This window comes from Perca fluviatilis, chromosome 5 (genome assembly GCF_010015445.1).
Source record: "Perca fluviatilis chromosome 5, GENO_Pfluv_1.0, whole genome shotgun sequence".
Lineage (NCBI taxonomy): Eukaryota > Metazoa > Chordata > Actinopteri > Perciformes > Percidae > Perca > Perca fluviatilis.
Genome location: NC_053116.1, coordinates 26,214,491 through 26,235,818, shown reverse-complemented (window position 1 = coordinate 26,235,818; position 21,328 = coordinate 26,214,491). Strand labels below are relative to the sequence as shown.

The window sequence follows — 21,328 nt, the reverse complement described above, 5'->3', positions numbered from 1 at the left end:
GTACCGAATGATATAGTTGCTAGAATATTATGTTGATAATAAATGCACATTCTGTAACACTGAGCCAGAAGCAGGTCTCAACTGTTGCAACCATTATTTATTTTCTATTCACTTATTTTTTTTACTATTATTATCAAATATTCGTTAATTTTATATTATTATATTACTTATTTATGTACTCCAATTAAATGTGTAGGCTATACCATTATTTGCACAATAATGATATAGCTGCTGAAATTTGTTGTTGTTGATTGTTTAGTAAAAAACGCTGCAAAAACGGATTAAAGTTACTTTGTATTTGATATATATATATACATATATAATTCAGGGATATATCAATACAGTAGCTTGATTTATGTATTAGAAGCTAGAATTTAGTTTGTTCATACTTTTGATTACTTTTTTTCTTCTTCTTTATTAATAATGTAATGGTTTATTTAAACTTTTATTTAAACTTTTTTCATCATGCTGTATTGTTACATTAACCCTAAACAAAGTAATGAATTTATTATTTAAATAATTAGATATAACTTGACACTGATGATAAATTCATTTTTTTTTATTGATGAACCTGAAACTGTGATTCATTTGTTCATAAGTAGTATGTTTTGTTCGAGATTTACATGTCATTACGTGTCAGCAGCACACTTAGACTGCCCATAAGAGCGTTCACCATGACTGAACATTATTTTTCTTGAATTACTTTAAAATCTTCAACAACAAATTGTAGAAATATTATAAATTATAATGATTCCCTCTCTTAATAAATAATAGATCCTGACAATTGGAGGACTAAGAAATCTCCTGCTTTACTATTAAACCAATCACTGTAACATGTTACTGATTTAGTGTTTCATCTATTTCTCATCAGAAAGATGTGTACAGGTAATGTGACACTGTTTGTGAAAACTTTCTGACAGATTAAATTAAATCAGATGCCTGACTTGCATGTTTTGATTATGAAATGATTATAAAAGCGGTCACCAAGTACTTTTTCTTTTTCAGGAATGCTTTACGATGCAAATATTTTCACTCAAATCTGTGTGTTTGTACTGACATGTACATTTACATGTTTATTTGCCTCCATAATGCTGTGGTTGACAAAATGCACAATATTCCTGTCAAAGCAATGGGTTCTGGTCCTGCATGCAGGTATCAGGCAAATTGTATGTTAGTACATAGGTGTGTTTAGCAAAATGAACCTCAAATGTCAACCAAAATGCAAATTCAGCTACACCTGCACAAACCTTTTCCTGGAGGACATTTTACAGTAACTAAACAACAAAAACACTAATTATTAACTAATGACATTAATGTTCCTTTATAGTTTCCCAGTAAACCTTGCCAGTGAGCCAGCATGGACAACAGATCTTTTTCACAGCAGACATTTTGACTTGTCATAGCAGGAAAAGCAGATGTGAAATACATGTTATTTTTTTATGTCTTTATTTACACATGTAAAAATGAATAAAAAAAGATACAATATATAAATTGCAAGGGAATATGAAGGAGAAGCCCCCTCCAGGGGCTCGAAAAGTGGCATTCTCTTGTAAAACAATGACTCAGTTCGATTTAAGGCAGGGTTGGTAACTATTTCCAATATACTCTTTTTTATATATTGTTTGAAATAGTATTTACACCCCGACAGCAAAAAATAACTTATGGGCTCTGAAAAAAAGAAGCGAAAAATTTCCATAGCTGCTATAATCCTGTAAAAACACCCACCAATCACGAAAGACCCAATGAAATGTCCTTGCCCCGCTGCGTGTACTCTACCCCTATTCATTTTATATTTATGTTTTTTAAGATCAATTGAAATAATAAAAAATAATATTATTCATTAATTCATATGTTGCTTATACTGGTGAATGATACATGAAGTAAAATTAGGGTCCTTTCTCTAAAGCAGAGAAGCAGCAGTGCTCGTGCACGTCTGTGTGGGACGAAGCCCTGAGGACATAATACTTTAAAATCTTGCAATCTTTTCAAAATTACCAACCCTGCCTTTAAGTGTCCTAGTAAGCTGTACTAGTGAGGCAGCATGCACTATACCAGGACCCTGAAACTAGCTCAGCTAAATGTAATTCAGTAATTTTAAATGTTCAGTCAATCAATTACACCTGTGCTTTACCTGTTATGAAAAGTGAAAATGTCTAATATGGAAAAACCTAATGGTGAGGGAATCTGAAGTCACATTTGATTTTATCACTGCTTCCTCTGTTTGTGAGAGACAGGCCTTTTTTTTTGTACATGATGAGATATCAAAACATGCCCACCTACGTGGCCGGGTTGGCTCATTTGGTAGAGCAGGCACACATGTACTGAGAGGTTTATCTCTTGATGCAGAGGTCCATGGTTCGAATCTGACCTGTAACGATTTCCTGCATGTCTTCCCCCTCTCTCTCCCCTTTGCCACCTAGCTGTCCTGTCAAATTAATGGCGGAAAAGCTAAAAAAATAATCTTAAAAAAAAAAACATGACCACCCACCATATTTATTTAGAAATAGCCAAGTATCACTGCTGTTTGTGATTGTTTATATTATTATTATTACATAGGCCTACTTGTTTCACACATTCATTTGTATCTGATAAGAAAGCGACAGAGAGCAGCTGGCAGACACGCGCACGCACACACATTGGTGTGCTGTTCATCTACATGTAGCATACTCTATGCTACATGCTGCTAAGCCTGCGGTTGAAATTTGTGGCAGCAACAATAACAACAACAGCAACAACATCATCATCATCATCCACCGTGCATTGAGGAAGTTATTCAGCTGATTGATGGCTGAGGTAAAAGCCTGTGTCACACCAATACAGCCTGAAAGGACAATGTCTAATGGGGAAACACCAACACTGAATGCATTACACTTATTCCAACCTATGGTGGAACTTCATCACTTTGTGACCGAGTTTTAGGGTTGTAGGGCTGATCCTACAGTCCAGCCAAAAATCCTTTAAAAGGGACTCTAATAAGGCAAAGATGCTCAAAATTGTTTTTTTAACAACTTTAATGAAAGGAATTAGCAGCTTTATGGTCTGTGTTTGCTCTGGTTTACAGTTGTATGCCATTTGTGAGAGATTAATGGGAAAAAAACAGGTCTCCCTTTTCATGGCTTATTACATTTATACAATTCATTTTAATGGGAGGGAAACTCTACAGTCACACAAACAAATCTGACATGCAAATACTCTTCACTTAAGCAACAATCCCCGGAAAGATGCAAACGTGATCCTCTGATCCCTACCTCTATCAATCCACACTTTCAGAAACAGGCCTAGATTAGTTTTGTAAACCTCACTGAGCTTCCACATGCTTCCACAGCAGCAGTGTGTGAGTGTGTGTGTATGTGTGTGTGTGTGTGTGTGTGTGTGTGTGTGTGTGTGTGAGATCGAGGTGAAGTATGGATCTGTCTGGTGCTGTGTTTCTTTCCTTAGGCTGTCTGATGCTGCAGTTCGCTGATGGGGAACTGGATTACATCTCTCAGGGACAGGGGATGGAGCTGCAGGGCAACTTCTCCATCGCTGGACTCTTTCCTCTTCACTACACAAATGGACAAAGTGCTGCTGTGCCTGCATTGGGTCCATGCAATGAGTGAGTTATACTAGACAGTTAACTTCCAACTCCACTGATCAAATGTATCTCACTGGTGGTCTGGTAAAATCAACCAAAATATTGTTATTTCTTCTTTCTCTACAGTTTTACTTAATATGTCTTAATTCATATAATACATTCCCATTTTACATGTTACCTTTTCTAGAGGTACACCCAACAAACATGGATTTCACTTATTGCAAGCCATGAGATTTGCTGTGGAAGAAATCAACAACAGCACCGGACCGCAACCTCTTTTACCAGGGGTGAAGCTGGGCTACCAGCTTTACGATATCTGCTCCTTACCAGCCAGTGTCCTTGCCACACTGGACCTGCTGAAGCAGCAGTATCAAAGCCCCTCTACACCTGAGACGGAGGGAGACCCAAACTACAACAACAGTCAAACGGCAGTGGCTGTGATTGGGCCAGATAGCAGCAGCGCGTCTTTCACCCCCGCTGCTTTACTCGGGGCCTATCTTGTACCACAAGTAAGTTCTTACCCGGAAAGTTTAAATCATAGCCCTTGAATTATTGCATACTGTATTTTCACAATTCCTCACATGCTCTTGCTTCATTTTAGATCTCTTATGAAGCATCAAATGAAATGCTGAGTAACAAGTTCCTCTATCCAGCCTTTTTCCGCACAATCCCCAGCGACAAGAACCAGGTGGCAGCTATGATTCAGCTTCTGATCCGTTTCAACTGGACCTGGATCGCTCTCTTAGGCAGTGACAATGACTATGGCCTGCAGGGAATGCAGAGTCTGTCCCAGCAAGCACCAGACCACGGCATCTGCATTGCCTACCAAGGAATCATCCCTTTGTATAGCAATGACACAATCCAGACCATGGGGAACATGGTGGAAAGCATACTGACGACCCAAGTCAACACCATTGTGGTATTCTCCAGCAAGTCAAAACTCAGGGACTTCTTCCCATTTGTCATTGAGCGGAACGTGACAGGTAAGGTGTGGATTGGGTCGGAGGACTGGTCAGTGGCTACTCTCATATCAGGGATACCTGGTATCCACACCATCGGCACTGTGGTTGGCGTAGCCATCAAATCTGCAGCCATATTTGGTTTTGAGGAGTTTGAGAGAAAGGTAGTTGAGGCTTCAATGCAGCACAATGACACCCAAGTCTCCAATGTTACCATGAGCCCAGACAATGACTGTCTACAGAGCACTGACCTGTACAGCCTCGCCAGGAAGAAGTTTACTCTGGAGGAATATGACATCACCTCCTCCTTTAATGTGTATACGGCAGTGTATGCTGTAGCTCATGCTCTGCACCAAGCACTTGGTTGTGATTCTGGAGAGTGCCAAAGGAGGAGGGTGTATCCATGGGAGGTGAGCAGATATAAACTTGTTGGAAAGAAGAAAATCTCTTAGAACCACTTTGTTTGTTAGGCACTGATGTTTCCTTCTTCCTCTCCACCTCAGCTGCTCTCGTGGCTTAAGGAGGTGCGATTCTCACTGCACAACACCTCTGTGTATTTCGACGTGAATGGTGACCCGCCCACAGGATATGACATTGTTTCCTGGGTTTGGAAGGGGACTGACTGGTCAGTCCGAGTGGTGGGCTCCTTCAGCCCAGATCCCATTACGCTCACAGTGGATGCAGATCAAATTAAGTGGGACGACACGGGAAATTCAAAACCAGTACGACCTATTGGAGTATCTTTGAGTAAAGTGTTTGTGTGAAAAGCTTAAAAACTCTTTAGTTTCTCATCTAATTTAGTGTAAATATGGTGCAACCATTAGTGGAAATCTGCCAAAGGGTTTATACAATTATAAAATTATGAAAATGTAAAAAGAATTGTCCTGATTTCAAAGAGACCTGAGCACAATTACCCCGACTGAAATAAATTGTTTATTCAGCTGCCTACTCAATGTATTTTGAAAGGAAAATATTCCAACAGTAATAATAACATTGCAAATGAAAATGTTAATTCTATCCAATTAAATCAACGTTATATATTTATATATTCTATAGGTGCCCCTGTCCATCTGCTCTCCACCTTGCCCGAGAGGCTACAAGAAGCTGCTGACAGGGCAACACACATGCTGCTTCGACTGCCAGGCCTGCCCCTCTGCTACATTTCTCAATATAAGTGGTAACATAAAGACACACCAGAAAACTAGAGAAGACCATCACTCCAACTAACACTATTTTTCAGCTGTTGTGTGAGGTTGACCAGCAGGTGGCGCTAAGTACTCATACTATGTCCTGATGCAGGCACCAAAGGGATGCAAGCCTCCTTTTTGAAAAGGGGCGTTGTGCCAAAACATGTCACAAATGCCTAAAGAAAAAGGCAACATTTTCTCTTGATGACTCAACAATGTTAAATGTGAACTCTGACACAGAAAATACCCTAGCTTTTACATCTATGCTGTCTCTCTTCCTCAGAATCCACTACATGCCAGCCTTGTCTCCCGGAGGAGTGGGCTCCTCCGAGCAGCGAGCAGTGTCTGAACAGGACCATCCTGCTGCTCGCCTGGGATGCCCCCCTCTCCATCGCCCTGCTCTTCTTTCTGGCCACCTGTCTTCTCATGACCTTGAGCTCTGCAATAATCCTCCTGCTCAACCTGAACACTCCCGTGGCCAAGTCTGCCGGAGGCCGCACCTGCCTCCTGATGCTGGCAGCCCTGACTGTCGCTGCCATGAGCTCTTTGTGCCATTTTGGCCAGCCGTCTCCTCTGGCTTGCATCCTCAAGCAGCCTCTATTCATCTTTAGCTTCACTGTGTGCCTGGCCTGCATCACTGTGCGCTCCCTCCAGGTCGTCTGCATTTTTAAATTTGCATCCAAGCTGCCACCAGCCTATGACAAGTGGGCCAAAAAACACGGGCCAGAGTTTACCATTTTCCTGCTGTCCATTACCATCTTGCTCATTTCTGTGCTCCGTGTGGCCGTCAACAGTCCCCAGCCGTCCCAGGATCTCAACTTTTACGAGGACAGCATTGTGTTAGAGTGCAGTAATACACTCTCACCTGGTGCAGGCCTCGAGCTCGCTTATGTATCAATGCTCAGCATCCTCTGCTTCTCTTTCAGCTACATGGGCAAAGACCTGCCAGCCAACTACAACGAGGCCAAGTGTGTGACCTTTAGCCTCATGGTGTACATGGTCTCCTGGATGAGCTTCTTCACCATCTACCTCATCAGCAGAGGCCCATTCACAATGGCTGCGAACGTGTTCGCCATACTCTTCAGCGTCCTGGCCTTCCTGGCGGGCTACTTCCTGCCCAAAATTTATATTATTGTCCTGAGGCCGCAAATGAACACCACTGCCCATTTCCAGAACTGTATTCAAATGTATACCATGAGCAAACCATGAAGGTTGTAATTATTTCAGTTGGTGAGAAATAGTTTGATTGTATCATGCAGGAATAGTAGGTACAATAATAGAAATGGGTTGAGTGTCACTTTTATGTTTAATATGTTAATTGTAGGTGTACATATATTTTTACTAGATTGGTCTCAGTAGAGGAAAAGAAAATAACTAAATAAACTTTATCTTTGTCTCTGTCTTTTGACGTTCATGATTTAATCACTATAGCCTAATAAATTAGTCATTTAATTACTAGTTATAGCTCCAGTCATGTCTTATTCAGCTGAAGCCAGGTCCCTTGATACAGCACTGATACTGCACTGTGTGATATAACCGACAAGCAAATTAAAAAGTAGGAGTCAATAAGCTTTTTCCACTGCAGACATTTGGACTTGTCATAGCAGAAAGAAACACAGGTGTATTGTATGAATAACAAGTATGACTCTGTTCTACTTAAAGTGGCCCATCTATGCATGACAGTGAGTGTTTTTACATGCACATTTGGGTTATGATCAGATATTCTGTATCCTAGTTCTGAGTTGCACATGTAAACATCATATGCTGATTTCAGAAAACTGGATTAACCCCTTTACTGGTTTTGGAGTACGCCAATGGAAATCAGGACACTGTCGCAGGTAAACACCTTATCCAGGTTTCTGAACATTCTTTGTTGCTACAGAATATAGTGGCTGAGATGATGAGTAATTAAGACACAAACTGCACAAAGATAACCAGACACCTGGATACAGGAATATGAACAACCAGGTTTCTAATGTTCCATGTAAACATCATATCAAAACCAGGATAAGACTCAGAACTGGGATACTAGTGTGTATGTAAACACACTGAATGAGCCATCATGCACAAATAAAGGATCCAGACACTTAAGCAACAAAACAGAATTCAGCCATCATTAATTTGATCATTTTCACCTGTACTTTTCCTACTGTACCATGTCAAAATGTCTGCTGTGTCAGAATCATCCTTATTTAATATTTCTAAAACTTAGACTCTGATTTCCTTGCATTGATTCATAAACCAAACACTAAATGAAAGACACATTTTACATCCCTTTAACACAGAGGACAGAAAAAATCAAGCTGGCCCTCGGCTTCCACCATGAATTAATTTTATTTTATAAGTAGTGAAACTAACTGAATGGACGTGTGTGTGCTGTTGGAGGAAATCAACTGTGCCCTTAGCGGCTGTTGTAGGGACTGTCCCACTAATACTGATGGTTGAAATGTAATTTTTCTGGGAAAAGAACAACTGAATAAAATTGCCACAAGTGTGAGACCATTTCATGTTTCTGAGGAAGTTTCACTTGTTTCCAGAATATTCAAATCTGAAAATACTAGGACAAAAGCCTCAATAGTATCTATAAAATCAAATCTTGATTAAAAAGTGTATGTCTTTTTTGTATTTTTTATCTTGTTAAGTGACATGTAAAGCTTTTCTAGTTTATAAATGTGGGCTTCGGTCGACAAAACAAGTTATATGATCACAAGTGTGTATGTAACAAGTGGCAGCTGGTCACAGAAAGAAAAGTTTTAGTATTGCACCATATTGTAACATCTCATTGCATATCAAATAAATGCACAATTGGCCTGTCTTCACACGTACACACACACACACACACACACACACACACACACTGCAGAGTGCTGTTGGCTGTTGTTTGAGAGGAGAGATAAAAAGGCCTTTTGTGGCTGGGAGGTCAGCGCCATTGACCAGTAATGTGTGAGTAGAGTCCAAGCTTGGTTTTCCCACAGTCTCTCTGTCCCCTCACGGATTAATACCCTCGGTCAACAATAGAAGTGTGCCATGGGTGAACAAGCAGGAGTTTTATTGTCAGCACACCAAGGACCAGAGCAATGTGCTGTGGGGAAGATCTCAGGAGTTTTATTTCATAAGCTTTCTGATCCATTTGTAGTTTTATTCATCATAACACAATATATAAAACATGTGTTTCATCTTTTTCTCCAAAAGACTGCAATAGGACAACCAAGATGTCCCACGATACAAACAAAAAAACTGTTAAGAACAAATCACAGTCTAGATGCCATTAAGTCTGCAGGTGCAGCAGCACGGAATTTGTTGTTTATTTCAGTAATAATGCATTTATCAATTAAAGTCCTCACACCATTATTAGCTTATGTAAAATCGCCTCATGTGTAATGAAACTTCATTTGTACGTAACTGTGACCATAGAAGATAATGATGTTTTTTATTTATTTTTTTTACTTTTGGCAAAGGAGACAAAATGTACAAATAAATTCCAAACTAGTATAATACACAGTTGAAGAAATATCTTAGTTCCACACTAGCAATTACATCAATAATACCATGCTTACTTCCAATCCCTTTTCCCCTGATGCCACAAATGCATTAAATTCTGTTTAATTATTCCCTGGGAGCACATCAGGAGATACTGCCTGTGTTCCCCTGTGTAACTGGAGTGTGAGATAAGCAACAGCCTGATCAGAGACTGACAGCACATCATTCTCAGTCTTGATATATATCTTGGGAATGGGTTTTATCTCTACTGGTCAGCCTGTGATTGCTTCACCTCTAAGTTATTGATGTGTCCCCATTTGTTACAAACCCCAGCACTGCCTGAGCCACATGGCTTTGTTATGCTAATGACTCACTATAAAATGAAGAGCGGCTCCTCCAGAGAGGTCAGAGCTTACAGTGTCATCCTGAAGGAGCTGCTAACATCACCTGCACAGACATGGCTCCCTGCTCTACTATTCACCACATCACGATTTCTGAGAAAGACAACATCAAAGTGAGTACTGGAGGGGAATTTGAAGGGTTTTGCATCAGCTTGTAAAGTATGAATGTGTGATTGTTTATTCCCGATTTGAATCATGAACTTACCTACCTGTCTCTTCTTTCCCCAGTTGAGAAAACCTGCTGTGGAGAAAATGCGCAGAGATCGCATTAACAGCTGCATCGAACAACTCAAGATCATTCTGGAGAAGGAGTTCCACAAGCAGGAGCCCAACTCCAAGCTGGAGAAAGCCGACATCCTGGAGATGACTGTGAGCTTCCTGAGGCAGCAGCTGCAGCCGGGCCTCTGTCAGAGCGACTACAACCAAGGCTACTCTCACTGCTGGAGGGACTCTGTACACCTACTGTCTGCTGGATCCAACGCAGAGGCCTCTGTCACTCCTCTGCAGGTCCTCCAGCAGCAGGAGCAGCAGCTCCATCAGACCCAGAGAGACAGCAGCTCCTCCCCAGTCTGCTCCCCCCTCAGACCCACCACACTGCAGGACAGCAGCAGCAGCAGCAGAGGCCCCGTGTGGAGGCCTTGGTAGAGACTCTCTAAGACCTGAGGGGACTGTCCCTCACTATGTAGGAAATATATTTCCAGCCTGCTCACTCATGTGGTCACTGAGTGTTTTTAGTGTTTCATCATATTGATGAGAAGATACGTAAGAGGGATTCACACACTGGAGATCATTCAGCACACATGTGCAACACTGCTTCTTTCAGTGAAATGATATCACAGTATATCCTCATGCCTCACAGTGAGGTTGTTATCAGTGTTTGTTCCTTTATGTAACTGAAAATATGTAAACTTGTTCTGAAGTTGAAAATGTATGTCAAATGTGGTTTACTGAACATAACTGCTGTGACTTATTTGCCTTTAATAAAGGAAGAAAGTATTTGACTAAATGCAGGTCACTTGTGTATGCTGTGTATTATTTTGTAATGCGCTGTATTGTAAGTCAATGCTGTGTGTTGGAAATAGGATTTAATCGTGAAACACATGCTTGCAAGTGTTTCTTTTAAAATTGAAAGACATTATTAAATTTGGATTTCAATAAAATATGTTTTCTTTAAATTTTGTTTCGATCTATTTATGTGAATGTAGTCTGTATGCTGTCAAAAAACATGTTTTTTAGTGTGTGTGTGTGTGTGTGTGTGTGTGTGTGTTTGCGTGTGTGTGTGTTTGCGTGCGTGCGTGCATGTGTGCCTGCGTGCATGCGTGCGTGCATGTTTTTCATCTGATGTGATTCATGTGTTATTGGATGCTTTTTCCAAGAAGTGCCATCTGGGAGAGCTTTGGGAAATGCAGATACAATTCATATTGCCATGTGTAAATCTATAAATTCCAACTGATACTTTTTTAGTTTTTAGTCAAATATATTATTTGTACACAAGGCCACTCAAAACACTGCTTGTGTTTCAATGCATAAACATGTTTTACAATTTTTGTGGTATGAGCTCTGTATTTAATACAGTTTATACAATTCAAATAAATGCTGTCATGTTTCCTTATATACATTATAAGGCTTAAATCAAAGGCGAGAATGTCTATATTACAGTGGCGGTTCTAGATCTAGATCATTTCAAATGGAGGGGTCAGGCTGGGGCCACATGCAATTTTAGGGTGACTAAATATATAAAGCACAAGTGTTACTTACTACCAACCCTCCATAGGTTTGGTTCTACAAAAGACTAACGGTAAACATATAACAATAAACACAAGAATGTTCATTCAGTTTTAACCTACATTTTATTTGATTTATGACTGCACATGAATAATATCCCCTATTTGGGGATAAAAGTGGGGTTAAAAATGTATGAAAATATATTTGCCACAGTTAGGGGGGAGAGGAGGGTCGAGGCTTAATATTATGGGGGCACTGGCCACTTTTGCCCCCCCACCCCAAAACAACTGCTATATCAGTATTTTAAGTCAAAGCATGACTTTTAACCTGACTATTATGTATGTGCATATGTCATGTCATTTAGCTGACGCTTTTATCCAAAGCGACTTACAATTGCTATATATCAGAGATTGCACATCCCTGGAGTAACTAAGGGTTAAGTGTCTTGCTCAGGGACACATTACTTCCAATCCAATCCAATCCACCTTTATTTATAAAGCACCTTAAAAACAACACTGTTGACCAAAGTGCTGAACACAGTCTATGAATAAACAATAACATACAACAGAGGCACAACACAAAAATAATAAAACAATAAAAAATAAATGCAACAATACAAAACTCAAAGTCTTGATGTATCACAGTGGGAATCAAACCCTCCCATCTCCCACACCAAAGGCATGTGTCATATCCACTGAGCCATCACCTCCACTACCACTATCACTAGGTTTTTTTTAATTCTCAAATAACAATACAAATATTTACGCTTAGTTCATTAAAATAAACAATCTGGAATCAGTGCTTTTTTAATGATTGTATCTTTTTATTGTTAATTGTCATACAAATGTTAGAAATGCATTTTAAGAGCCTAAATGGGATAGCAAAACAACAATATCAACAAAAATGTTAATATGTACATCCATTTGCACAAACATACAAACACACACACCATTATCATCATCCTCATGATCCTCATCCTCACATACAATTTGGCATAGATAATTCAAAACACAAGAGAAATATTCTCAACAGCAGCTGTCAGTATAACGCAGTATGGCAGATACTGTTACTTCAAGCAGTCCTAAAGATAAACTCCACTGGAGTAAACAGTCATTTCACAAGATTTGACAAAACCATTATCACTCAAAATCAACTTCCAGCTTTAAACACAACGCAAAAGCAAACATCAAATGTGAATCAAAGTCAAAGCAGGACAACCTTCAAATAAGTGAGAGCCTTTGCTTTTACTACTTGTCCATCAATGTGATGAGACAATAATTAAACCCATCATGAGTGAGCAGGCTGGAAATATATTTCCTACATAGTGAGGGACAGTCCCCTCAGGTCTTAGAGAGTCTCTACCAAGGCCTCCACACGGGGCCTCTGCTGCTGCTGCTGCTGTCCTGCAGTGTGGTGGGTCTGAGGGGGGAGCAGACTGGGGAGGAGCTGCTGTCTCTCTGGGTCTGATGGAGCTGCTGCTCCTGCTGCTGGAGGACCTGCAGAGGAGTGACAGAGGCCTCTGCGTTGGATCCAGCAGACAGTAGGTGTACAGAGTCCCTCCAGCAGTGAGAGTAGCCTTGGTTGTAGTCGCTCTGACAGAGGCCCGGCTGCAGCTGCTGCCTCAGGAAGCTCACAGTCATCTCCAGGATGTCGGCTTTCTCCAGCTTGGAGTTGGGCTCCTGCTTGTGGAACTCCTTCTCCAGAATGATCTTGAGTTGTTCGATGCAGCTGTTAATGCGATCTCTGCGCATTTTCTCCACAGCAGGTTTTCGCAACTGGGGAAAGAAGAGACAGTTAGGTAAGTTCATGATTCAAATCGGTAATAAACAATCACACATTCATACTGTACAAGCTGATGCAAAACCCTTTAAATTCCCCTCCAGTACTCACTTTGATGTTGTCTTTCTCAGAGATCCTGGTGTGGTGAATAGAGGAGTAGTTGGTGGAGCAGGGAGCCATGTCTGTGCAGGTGAAGTTAGCAGCTTCTTGTGGACTGCAGTGTTTAGCTCTGATGTCTCTGGAGGGGCTGCTCCTCATTTTATACTGAGACATTAGCATAACAAAGCCATGTAGCTCAGGCAGGGCTGGGGTTCCCACACTCTGACCAGTGGGACTCCCAGCACAACAATGGGAGACATGTCAATAACTCAGAGAGCATGTATCTGTGCGAGGCATGTTTCCCAAGATAAGCAACAGGTAATTAACATGTTATCAAGCGGTCATCTGAGATTTAATCATGGACTGAAGGTCCAAATTACATGTTTTAAATGTAAAATAAGGAGAAGTGATGCGCACAAAAGTGAGCATCTTCAAAGGTGGGTAACTGCAATTAAGGACCAAATGCTTCAGTGCAATAAAACAATATAAGCTGAAGGCTTTCATTTTCTCTTCAAAGAAAGCTTCCCTTCCTCCAAAAAGCATTTTGGTAGCAGGCAGGACTCAGCTTTTGGACACATAAAAATTGAAGTTTTCAGAAGAACAGGTGACTCCTTTATCCACAGGGTCACCCGGAGTTAGGCTAAATTACGTTTAAAATAAGGAAGATGAAGTGAAAGAGTAGTGAGGTCACCAACTCCACGGAGTGACTTCAATTGGATGCAGATGAAACATTTAATTTCCCAACTGTTGATGTTAACTGGCATAAGGCGTGGCTTGTTCCCTTTAGATATTGTATCACGAACAAAGTTAGGGAATTACATTTGAAAATATTACATAATATATACCCTACAAACCTATTTGTCTCGAAATTCATGCCTGTTGATAACTATTGTAGTTTTTGTAAAACAGAACAAGAGTCGTTAACCCATCTTTTTTATGGTTGTTCATTCTGTATTGCATTCTGGAAAAGCTTTGAAGATTATACAAAACATACAATCACACTTGAAGGGAAACATATTATTACCTATTTTGAATGTAAAGATAGAAAGTTGTGTAATATTGTAAATCTCTTTATTTTATTAGGTAAGTTCCATATCCACAAGGCAAAATTTTCCAGTTCAACACGTGCTTCAAACTATTCCAAGTTGAATTTGTCATGTAGGCTATACTTTGAGTCTCTTAAATTGGTATCCAATAAGAAAGCTATATTAATATCTGATATAATATCTACTCAAACCTTTGTTTAAGTGCTCCTGCTGTCTTTAATTTTAACATTCTTGAAAGTCTGTCTCTTTTTGTTTCCTTTATTTTCCTCTGTTTAGACTATTACTTTCTTTTTTACTTTCATATATTTTTGTATCATATTTGTTTACGTACTGCGATGATTGAATTTCTGTTAATTGTCTTTTGAAATAAAGTTTAAAAAAAAAAACTTTCCCAACTGTTGCTTTTCCAGCTACGCGCTGCTTAACGTTACATTTCACCTTTACTCTCGAAAACGCCAGTTTCCCACAGCAGTAATGTGTGAAGAAAGACTGCAATAATCTGAAGAGAGATTAAGATCAAAGGCTACTGCTGACTCGTGTGTGAAAGCAGGCAAGTGGCGCACGTCCTCGGCGGCGCGAGTCGAAGACCGCGTGCTGGCCGGAGGTGCGGTTAAGGGCGACAAATGATCTCGTGTGCACAGCATGACTTTTTGATCTACTGTAGTTTGTTGTTGTCCTCGTTAAGAAAAAAAACAAGGACGGAGGCGCATTTTAACCATTTTTTCATCTGAGTTCATGCAGAAAGACTACACTGACGTAATGTTTTCATATGAAATACACTCAGAGAAAGAAGCCATGACAGAAAACACATTTAATTTCTAATAATTGAAGCCCCTGTGTTCTATGTTAATGGCAGGAGACGTGAAACCTGTAACACGAGTGCATCCCTCATAGAGACAAAATGATTAGTTGAATAAGTGATTTTTAAAACAACTGTCAGTTATTTGGAAAATTGCATTAAATATTTTTATAAAAGGAACTTTCACTTCAAGTTATAAATATTAAATTAATTTAGTTTCATGTTTTGTGAGGATATTTATTTAGACTGAATGTTTAATTAGGTGAAACAAATCACATTTGGATTATTGTTGTTTTTTAGTCACATATTATTCACTGAGTTCTGCTGAAAAACTGTAGGCAACCTTTCATCATAAGCTCGATGTCCTCTGTGGGACTGCAGACACTGTGTCAAATTAGTGTCAAGTTAATAGCATTACGGGCGGGTTGGCAGTGTGCCTCTGTGGGACCCCATCACTGGCTGGCCCCAGATGTGAAGCCCCGTCTCCCTAGTTTCCCACAAGTCCCCAACATCAGGGTAAATGAGCTACAAAAGCCATGCCGTTCTTCAACGCTCCACTAGGAATGTTAATTGATCTTTTGTTACAGGACAAACAGAAACTCTGTGTCTCAGTCCATCTGGGAAAAATCTAGTCAACTGGCTTCACTGCCTGGCATGGAGCAGTCTGTCTGCCGAAGTCTGTGTTGACTCTTTTAATTTAAGGTTTCAGACACCCATCTAGAATGCTGAAAAGAAGTTTTCAATAAGTCAAAGTAGAAATGCCACAACAGAAATACTACACAATACAAATATGTAAAACCTGTAACTACAGCTGTGTAATGGAAGGTATTTCAAAGTGCTTTAGAGATTTGAAACAGTCTGCAAAAGACAATGAGAAGGAAAACAAACTTGAAATAAAAAAACAAATAATACAAATATTTAAATGAGGAACCAACACCTTGCAATCATACGCTACACTGGCACTTGAGTAAATGTACATACAGTATGTAGTTACTTTCCTCCTGTACTCTTCTGAGCAGGTTTGTGACCTGTTGATATTTTTGGTGTCACATTTGGTGCTTTAAATTTCTAGTACTTGTTTTCTTGCTCTTCAGTTGCATATTTAGCCATATGCAAGTAAACATCTCTCTCTTAGTTGATGTCTGTAGCTCTCATCATTGCAGCATTAAAAACACAGAAACTGTCAAGTCACGTCCATGTTTGGCTTTACTATCTGTCCCCTCCATAGATTTCATTGTAGACATGTTTGTGTGAATTTGTGCCTCCTCTGAAAGTTAGTGTGCACTACACGGCTGCTGGGGGTCTTTGTCTACAAGTGTGTGTGAAGACGAGTTCCCCTCCCACCAGCAGCCTGAGAGCTCTGAATTCCTGCCATAAAGTCTCGCCCATCGCTCAGACCTGCGGCGGCGCAGAGCGGCTTCCCGTCAGCCATCTCTCTGTGAGTGTGATATCTCTCGTTTCCCACACTCTGTGCCTATTCACTGGCCCTGAGACGGGAACAATAGAAGTGTGTCTTGTTACACATCACATTAGCTACGGCGTTTGATCTCCTGTTGAAGGGGGGGGGCAGCTTCAGCCAGACCATCTGGCCTGGCCAACTAGACCCTGAGAAAGTCCCAGGCATGCCACATTCTCCATAACTTTTGCACACACAAAGTTGTGAAAGACTTTTGTGGCACATGAGACATAATTCAAGCAGGAGACAGCGTGCCACGACCACCACAACACAAGTGGGTGACATGTGGGGGTGTCCCCCCATTTTTTGAACACCTGTGCACCAGTAAGCTCAGATAAGAGGAAATTTTAATGATCCCTGTGGGAATTGTTGGGGCAAATAGTAAGATAAAAGTCAGTGAAGTAAAAACTTTACCTGAATAGCATTAATCATATTTCTGAGCTGTTTAAAACTCATTTGTAGTAAAATCAGGTCATTACGATATATCGCACTAAAAATGAATAATCTGCACTGCATGCAAATCACTGTACGACAGAACACACATTTACATCAATTAACTATAGTAAGACTATTATTATGAATGCAGTTTTAATGTGCAGCAAAACTGTTCAGCTCCTAATGAGAAACCACTCAATGCCTGTAGAAATGATTATGTTTCATTTGTTTTGGTACCAGAATAAATACAACTGTGTTCTCCTTTGCACAAGTGTACTGAAGAATTTGGGCTTTCTCCAATTCTTGAAATAATTCTTCAAAACATTCAATGCAAAGTGTGTACACTGTTAAAATACGAACACACTGAAGTATGGGGCCTACATGGCAACAAAGTGAATGTGCATAGTTAGAGTAAATTATGAATACCTGACGATGTAGCACATTTTTTTATATTATCCAAAAAGACTGCTACAGCAATCAAACCTTGATTTCTATGTTGCTGAGCAAGGCACAGTAGTGAAGGGGATGTTAGTTCAATGCTGTGCTGATAAACTCTCTGGTGTGACTTGATATAAGTGTGTGGTCCTTAATGGAGTTATTGCCAAAACCTTGACCAGAACACAAACTCTATGTGAGCTCCTACATACAGGAATCCATTGATTATTCATTCAATCATTCAAGACTTAATGTCAGCACTAACACACAAACTTCAGTTCTAATGTACGGTATGTTTTTGTATGTACGTCGTCCTCAGACACGCAGTCAGCACTGAGAAAAAGTAAAGACACTACTATTCTTTATGTTTGCAAAACTTCATGTGAAGTTTTCCATTTATTTTTCAAGTTCATAGGCAAACTTCTCAAGGAAGCAATTTAACAGATTCTTTCAGTGAAGATTGATGTCAAGATAAAATGCCTTTATAAAAGGTATTCACTTGAAGATGAAAAAACATCTATAATGAACATTACAACTGAACAGTTAACAGGTACAACACTCCTTCACATATAGGCCAAAAAATGGTTACACATAGTCATAATCAAGTATAATCATAATAAGATTTACAGTAAAAGAGGATCCATGGGATCCATTTATGGGATGGTGTTCCTCAACAACAAGCTGATGAAATGTATCAGTCAGTGATACTCAGTACCAAAGATAGACAGTAGTTTAAACACAGAAATCAAACAGTGTCTCAGACACTTAAATAGTTTCAACCCAATGTGGGTGTTAGAACAAGATCATTCAGTGACGTTTGCAAAACAAACAAACACAAGTTGTCTTTCCCCACAGGAACATTTAACAATCACAGAGTAACCACTTTAAATGATAAAGTGTACATGTCCAGTAAAACCTGAATCATTTCAGTCCTTCCAAAGGAATACTGGTACGTTGTGCCCTTTTATACTAGTAAAACACTCAACAATATAAAACAGACTTCAGTAAGTCTTCAACATTCTGTCCATGACGTTCACAGACGTAGTTCTCTTTCTCTCTGTGTGGAGGTGATGCTGCCTCCATCCTACCAGGGCCTCCACAGAGCACTGCTGGCCTGACCCTTGCTGGAGCTGACCTGATGGAGTGGAGAGCCAGGAGGGGAGAGGGTGCAGGGACTGTGGCTGGACCCCTGCAAGCCCTGGAAGTGGCTGAGCAGCCGGCGGTGAGCCTGAGTCTGGACCTCACAGTGGGACAGGAAGCTGACGGCCTCCTGCACGCAGCGGGAGTAGCCGTCGCTGCCCGTCATCAGGCCAGAGGCCGCGCTGGTCTGATGCTGCTGCTTCTGCTGCTGCCAGCATCTCAGATAGGACACGGCCATCTCCAATATGTCCGCCTTCTCTTGCTTAGAGTCGGGTTGCTGCCTGAGGAACTCAGGACCCAGCAGGGATTTCAGCTGCTCGATGCTGGTGTTGATGCGGTCTCTGCGCAGTTTCTCCACCATTGGCTTTCTCAGCTGAAGAAAGGGAGAGAAAAAAATTCATTTAGAATATAAAATAAAACCTTTTCGTATTATATGAACACTAGTCAACAAGGGAGTTATAAAGTGACTTTATAGAAATCTAATTTACCTTGTGAGCAGGAGTCAGGTGTTCCTTAGGATGGCTTGCATGTCCAAAAACAGTGGGCGCCATAGCTGTAGAGTTAGAGCGTTCCTGCTCGGTGCGAAGAGCCAGTTGAATCTGAGCTGCCTTCTTCTCTGCCTCTGCCCTGTATTTATACACCCAAATCTCCATATGAATGTGTGGGTCTTGGGCTTGTTGGAGTTTCTCACAGTCCACCAGCCAATGAGAGCGCTGGGAAGGGCTTTGAGGAACGCAGGGCTGCCACATGCTCAATGAAGTGTTTATAGCCGTGGGGACAATGAGTGTGTCTCCGGGGAGCAGGTGGAGGAATAGACTGCGAGAGAAAGAGCCCGGGGTGGGGTGGTGGTGGTGGGGGGTGTAGCTGGGAGACTGACCCAGTGCTTGTGTTGATATGGGAAAGTGGTGACCCCAGAGGGAAGCACGCCGCTGTCTCATGTCATTTCAACCGCCACGTAATTGAGCACAAAGTGCTTCTGCCACCAGGCACACGTGGGTGTTACAGAGGGCCAACCGTTTGAAAAGGGCCAACATGCAGCCACTTCCACCAGTTTGACACGGCAGACTTTCCTCACGGAGCTGTGCAACAGTTGAGACGTCTCAGAGATGAATAACAAAATAGCTTCTTCTGCAAGTTTTAGAACTCAAATAAAAACTACTTCATAAAGAAAAGAGAACGTATGGACTCTTTCTGTGTGATTTTGGCCCACAGACAGTTTTAATAGAGCAACATTTGTTCTTCTTTCGCATGATACGTTTCTGTGTTTTTGTTTAGTCTGTTCTCTTCTCACTGGTTTGGAGTGGACGAGATGATCTCAGGTGAATTTTAGAGATCGAACTTCCTGGTTTAACTTCTAACTATCATAGCCTGCTGTTCTCCTGTGCATTATTTCTGTTACAGATGCTCTCATTCTAAATACGTGTTTACGACAAATCAGTTCTGACTCAGTGGTCATGCTTTTGAAATTCAGTCTGTCCTTTTTATTTTGATTGCAGGTGAACATCATTTGAAGCGTTAGAGAAGGAAACTGCTTCAACTGTAAACATCCTAACAGCCTCCACACTCCCAGCACATGTTCACACATCAGGCAAACCATCACATACTTATACAGACGACAGCCACACACTCTCATTCACTTTCCCTCCCACACACACACACACACACACACACACACACACACACACACACACACACACACACACACACACACACACACACACAGCTGGCTGACCTGCCTGCCGCTGGCCACGTCTCAGTCACACGCTCCCTTCCTGCCTGTGTGGAACGTGGGAGCCGCTGTGGTCCCAGGCTTCCCACACTTCAGTGTTAATGACACTGAGGCCGGCTGCACAAAGGAAGTGTGCCCCATCGAACAAAGATTGAGTGACCAACCCCCCTTCCAACACACACACACACCCAGGAACACAGTGCTTCCAGGCACACCATCTGGACAGATCGTACGCTATTGTCAGCCAATCAAGCATGGGAGACGCTCAGCGTGAGAATTGGAGAGGCTGAAATAGAGACAGAAAGTTAAATGAGAAGAAAAGGGATGGAGAGTGTGTGTGAGTTTCACAGTTTGGGCCTAAAAATTATAAGTTGCACGAAATAAAAAGTTGTAAAAAGTGGACTCAGGAAAAAAACACACACACACACACATTACACAACTGTAACAAGTAACAACAACCTGAGAAACTATATTATTGTCAGTTGTGATTAATCCTGTGATGATTTTACATATTGCAGACCTTTAAAAAGGCAAAACTTTGTCTAGGCCTACATTTCTACATAAAAAGTGGAAGCGCAGGTCTAACGCCATTCAGGTTTAAACTGAACATATTTGTCCACCATGTTGTCAAATGGACGAACTTATTCTCCATGTAGGACGTCATAGGCTGACATTTTACCTCCACATTCCCACCACATATATCACTTCCAGTCGATACAATGACAAGGATATCTCCTTCGTTGTGGCACATCAGCTGAGCGACAAGAGGCCAGCGAAGGGCCCCTCCCACCTGTTTGTTTGGATTGGGGCCATTGTACCCCATGAATTCAACTAATTCATTCACATCCTATTGTCATAACACTGCTTTGTGATTGGCCAAACACTGTGAGAACCAGCATCACATTAAATCGATGGGAAAGTTGGTATAAGTATATAAAGGAGGGAGGTCGCAGTGGGTAAAATCATAACTCTGAACGCCTCTTGTAGCTGACACAGGCCTGGACTGACTGGACACCATTTGACTGCATATTCACCATGAGGGATCAGCACACAACGTAAGCTCAAATGGAGAAAACTCATCTGA

General features: G+C 41.0%; 4 protein-coding genes across 4 annotated transcripts; 2 read left to right on the top strand and 2 right to left on the bottom strand.

The window, feature by feature from the left end:
- The first annotated feature begins 3,404 nt into the window (after window positions 1-3,404).
- On the top strand, window positions 3,405-6,929 carry LOC120559017 (taste receptor type 1 member 1). Its single transcript, XM_039800441.1, has 6 exons — window positions 3,405-3,595; window positions 3,762-4,083; window positions 4,176-4,943; window positions 5,037-5,255; window positions 5,590-5,710; window positions 6,004-6,929. Exons 1-6 carry the CDS (start codon window positions 3,405-3,407, stop codon window positions 6,927-6,929), a joined length of 2,547 nt encoding a protein of 848 aa, XP_039656375.1.
- A 2,442-nt stretch (window positions 6,930-9,371) lies between these two features.
- Window positions 9,372-10,690, top strand: LOC120558512 (transcription factor HES-5-like). Its single transcript, XM_039799534.1, has 2 exons — window positions 9,372-9,714; window positions 9,830-10,690. The coding sequence occupies exons 1-2, from the start codon at window positions 9,658-9,660 to the stop codon at window positions 10,244-10,246; spliced, it is 474 nt and encodes a 157-aa protein (XP_039655468.1). The 5' UTR covers window positions 9,372-9,657; the 3' UTR covers window positions 10,247-10,690.
- A 1,285-nt stretch (window positions 10,691-11,975) lies between these two features.
- On the bottom strand, window positions 11,976-13,324 carry her12 (hairy-related 12). Its single transcript, XM_039799533.1, has 2 exons — window positions 13,217-13,324; window positions 11,976-13,101 (listed from the first exon to the last, which is right to left on the bottom strand). Exons 1-2 carry the CDS (start codon window positions 13,283-13,285, stop codon window positions 12,685-12,687), a joined length of 486 nt encoding a protein of 161 aa, XP_039655467.1. The 5' UTR covers window positions 13,286-13,324; the 3' UTR covers window positions 11,976-12,684.
- A 4,412-nt stretch (window positions 13,325-17,736) lies between these two features.
- On the bottom strand, window positions 17,737-19,305 carry LOC120558413 (transcription factor HES-5-like). Its single transcript, XM_039799398.1, has 2 exons — window positions 19,004-19,305; window positions 17,737-18,888 (listed from the first exon to the last, which is right to left on the bottom strand). The coding sequence occupies exons 1-2, from the start codon at window positions 19,262-19,264 to the stop codon at window positions 18,460-18,462; spliced, it is 690 nt and encodes a 229-aa protein (XP_039655332.1). The 5' UTR covers window positions 19,265-19,305; the 3' UTR covers window positions 17,737-18,459.
- Window positions 19,306-21,328: the final 2,023 nt, after the last annotated feature.

Excerpts from the sequence above, each read along its gene's own strand:
- LOC120559017 (XM_039800441.1), top strand. The coding sequence starts at position 3,405 with ATGGATCTGTCTGGTGCTGTGTTTCTTTCCTTAGGCTGTCTGATGCTG. Across the intron at positions 3,596-3,761 it reads GCATTGGGTCCATGCAATGA|AGGTACACCCAACAAACATG; the intron begins GTGAGTTATACT and ends TACCTTTTCTAG. Across the intron at positions 4,944-5,036 it reads GGAGGGTGTATCCATGGGAG|CTGCTCTCGTGGCTTAAGGA; the intron begins GTGAGCAGATAT and ends TCTCCACCTCAG.
- LOC120558512 (XM_039799534.1), top strand. The coding sequence starts at position 9,658 with ATGGCTCCCTGCTCTACTATTCACCACATCACGATTTCTGAGAAAGAC. Across the intron at positions 9,715-9,829 it reads CTGAGAAAGACAACATCAAA|TTGAGAAAACCTGCTGTGGA; the intron begins GTGAGTACTGGA and ends TTCTTTCCCCAG.
- LOC120558413 (XM_039799398.1), bottom strand. The coding sequence starts at position 19,264 with ATGTGGCAGCCCTGCGTTCCTCAAAGCCCTTCCCAGCGCTCTCATTGG. Across the intron at positions 18,889-19,003 it reads ACCTGACTCCTGCTCACAAG|CTGAGAAAGCCAATGGTGGA; the intron begins GTAAATTAGATT and ends CCCTTTCTTCAG.
- her12 (XM_039799533.1), bottom strand. The coding sequence starts at position 13,285 with ATGGCTCCCTGCTCCACCAACTACTCCTCTATTCACCACACCAGGATC. Across the intron at positions 13,102-13,216 it reads CTGAGAAAGACAACATCAAA|TTGCGAAAACCTGCTGTGGA; the intron begins GTGAGTACTGGA and ends TTCTTTCCCCAG.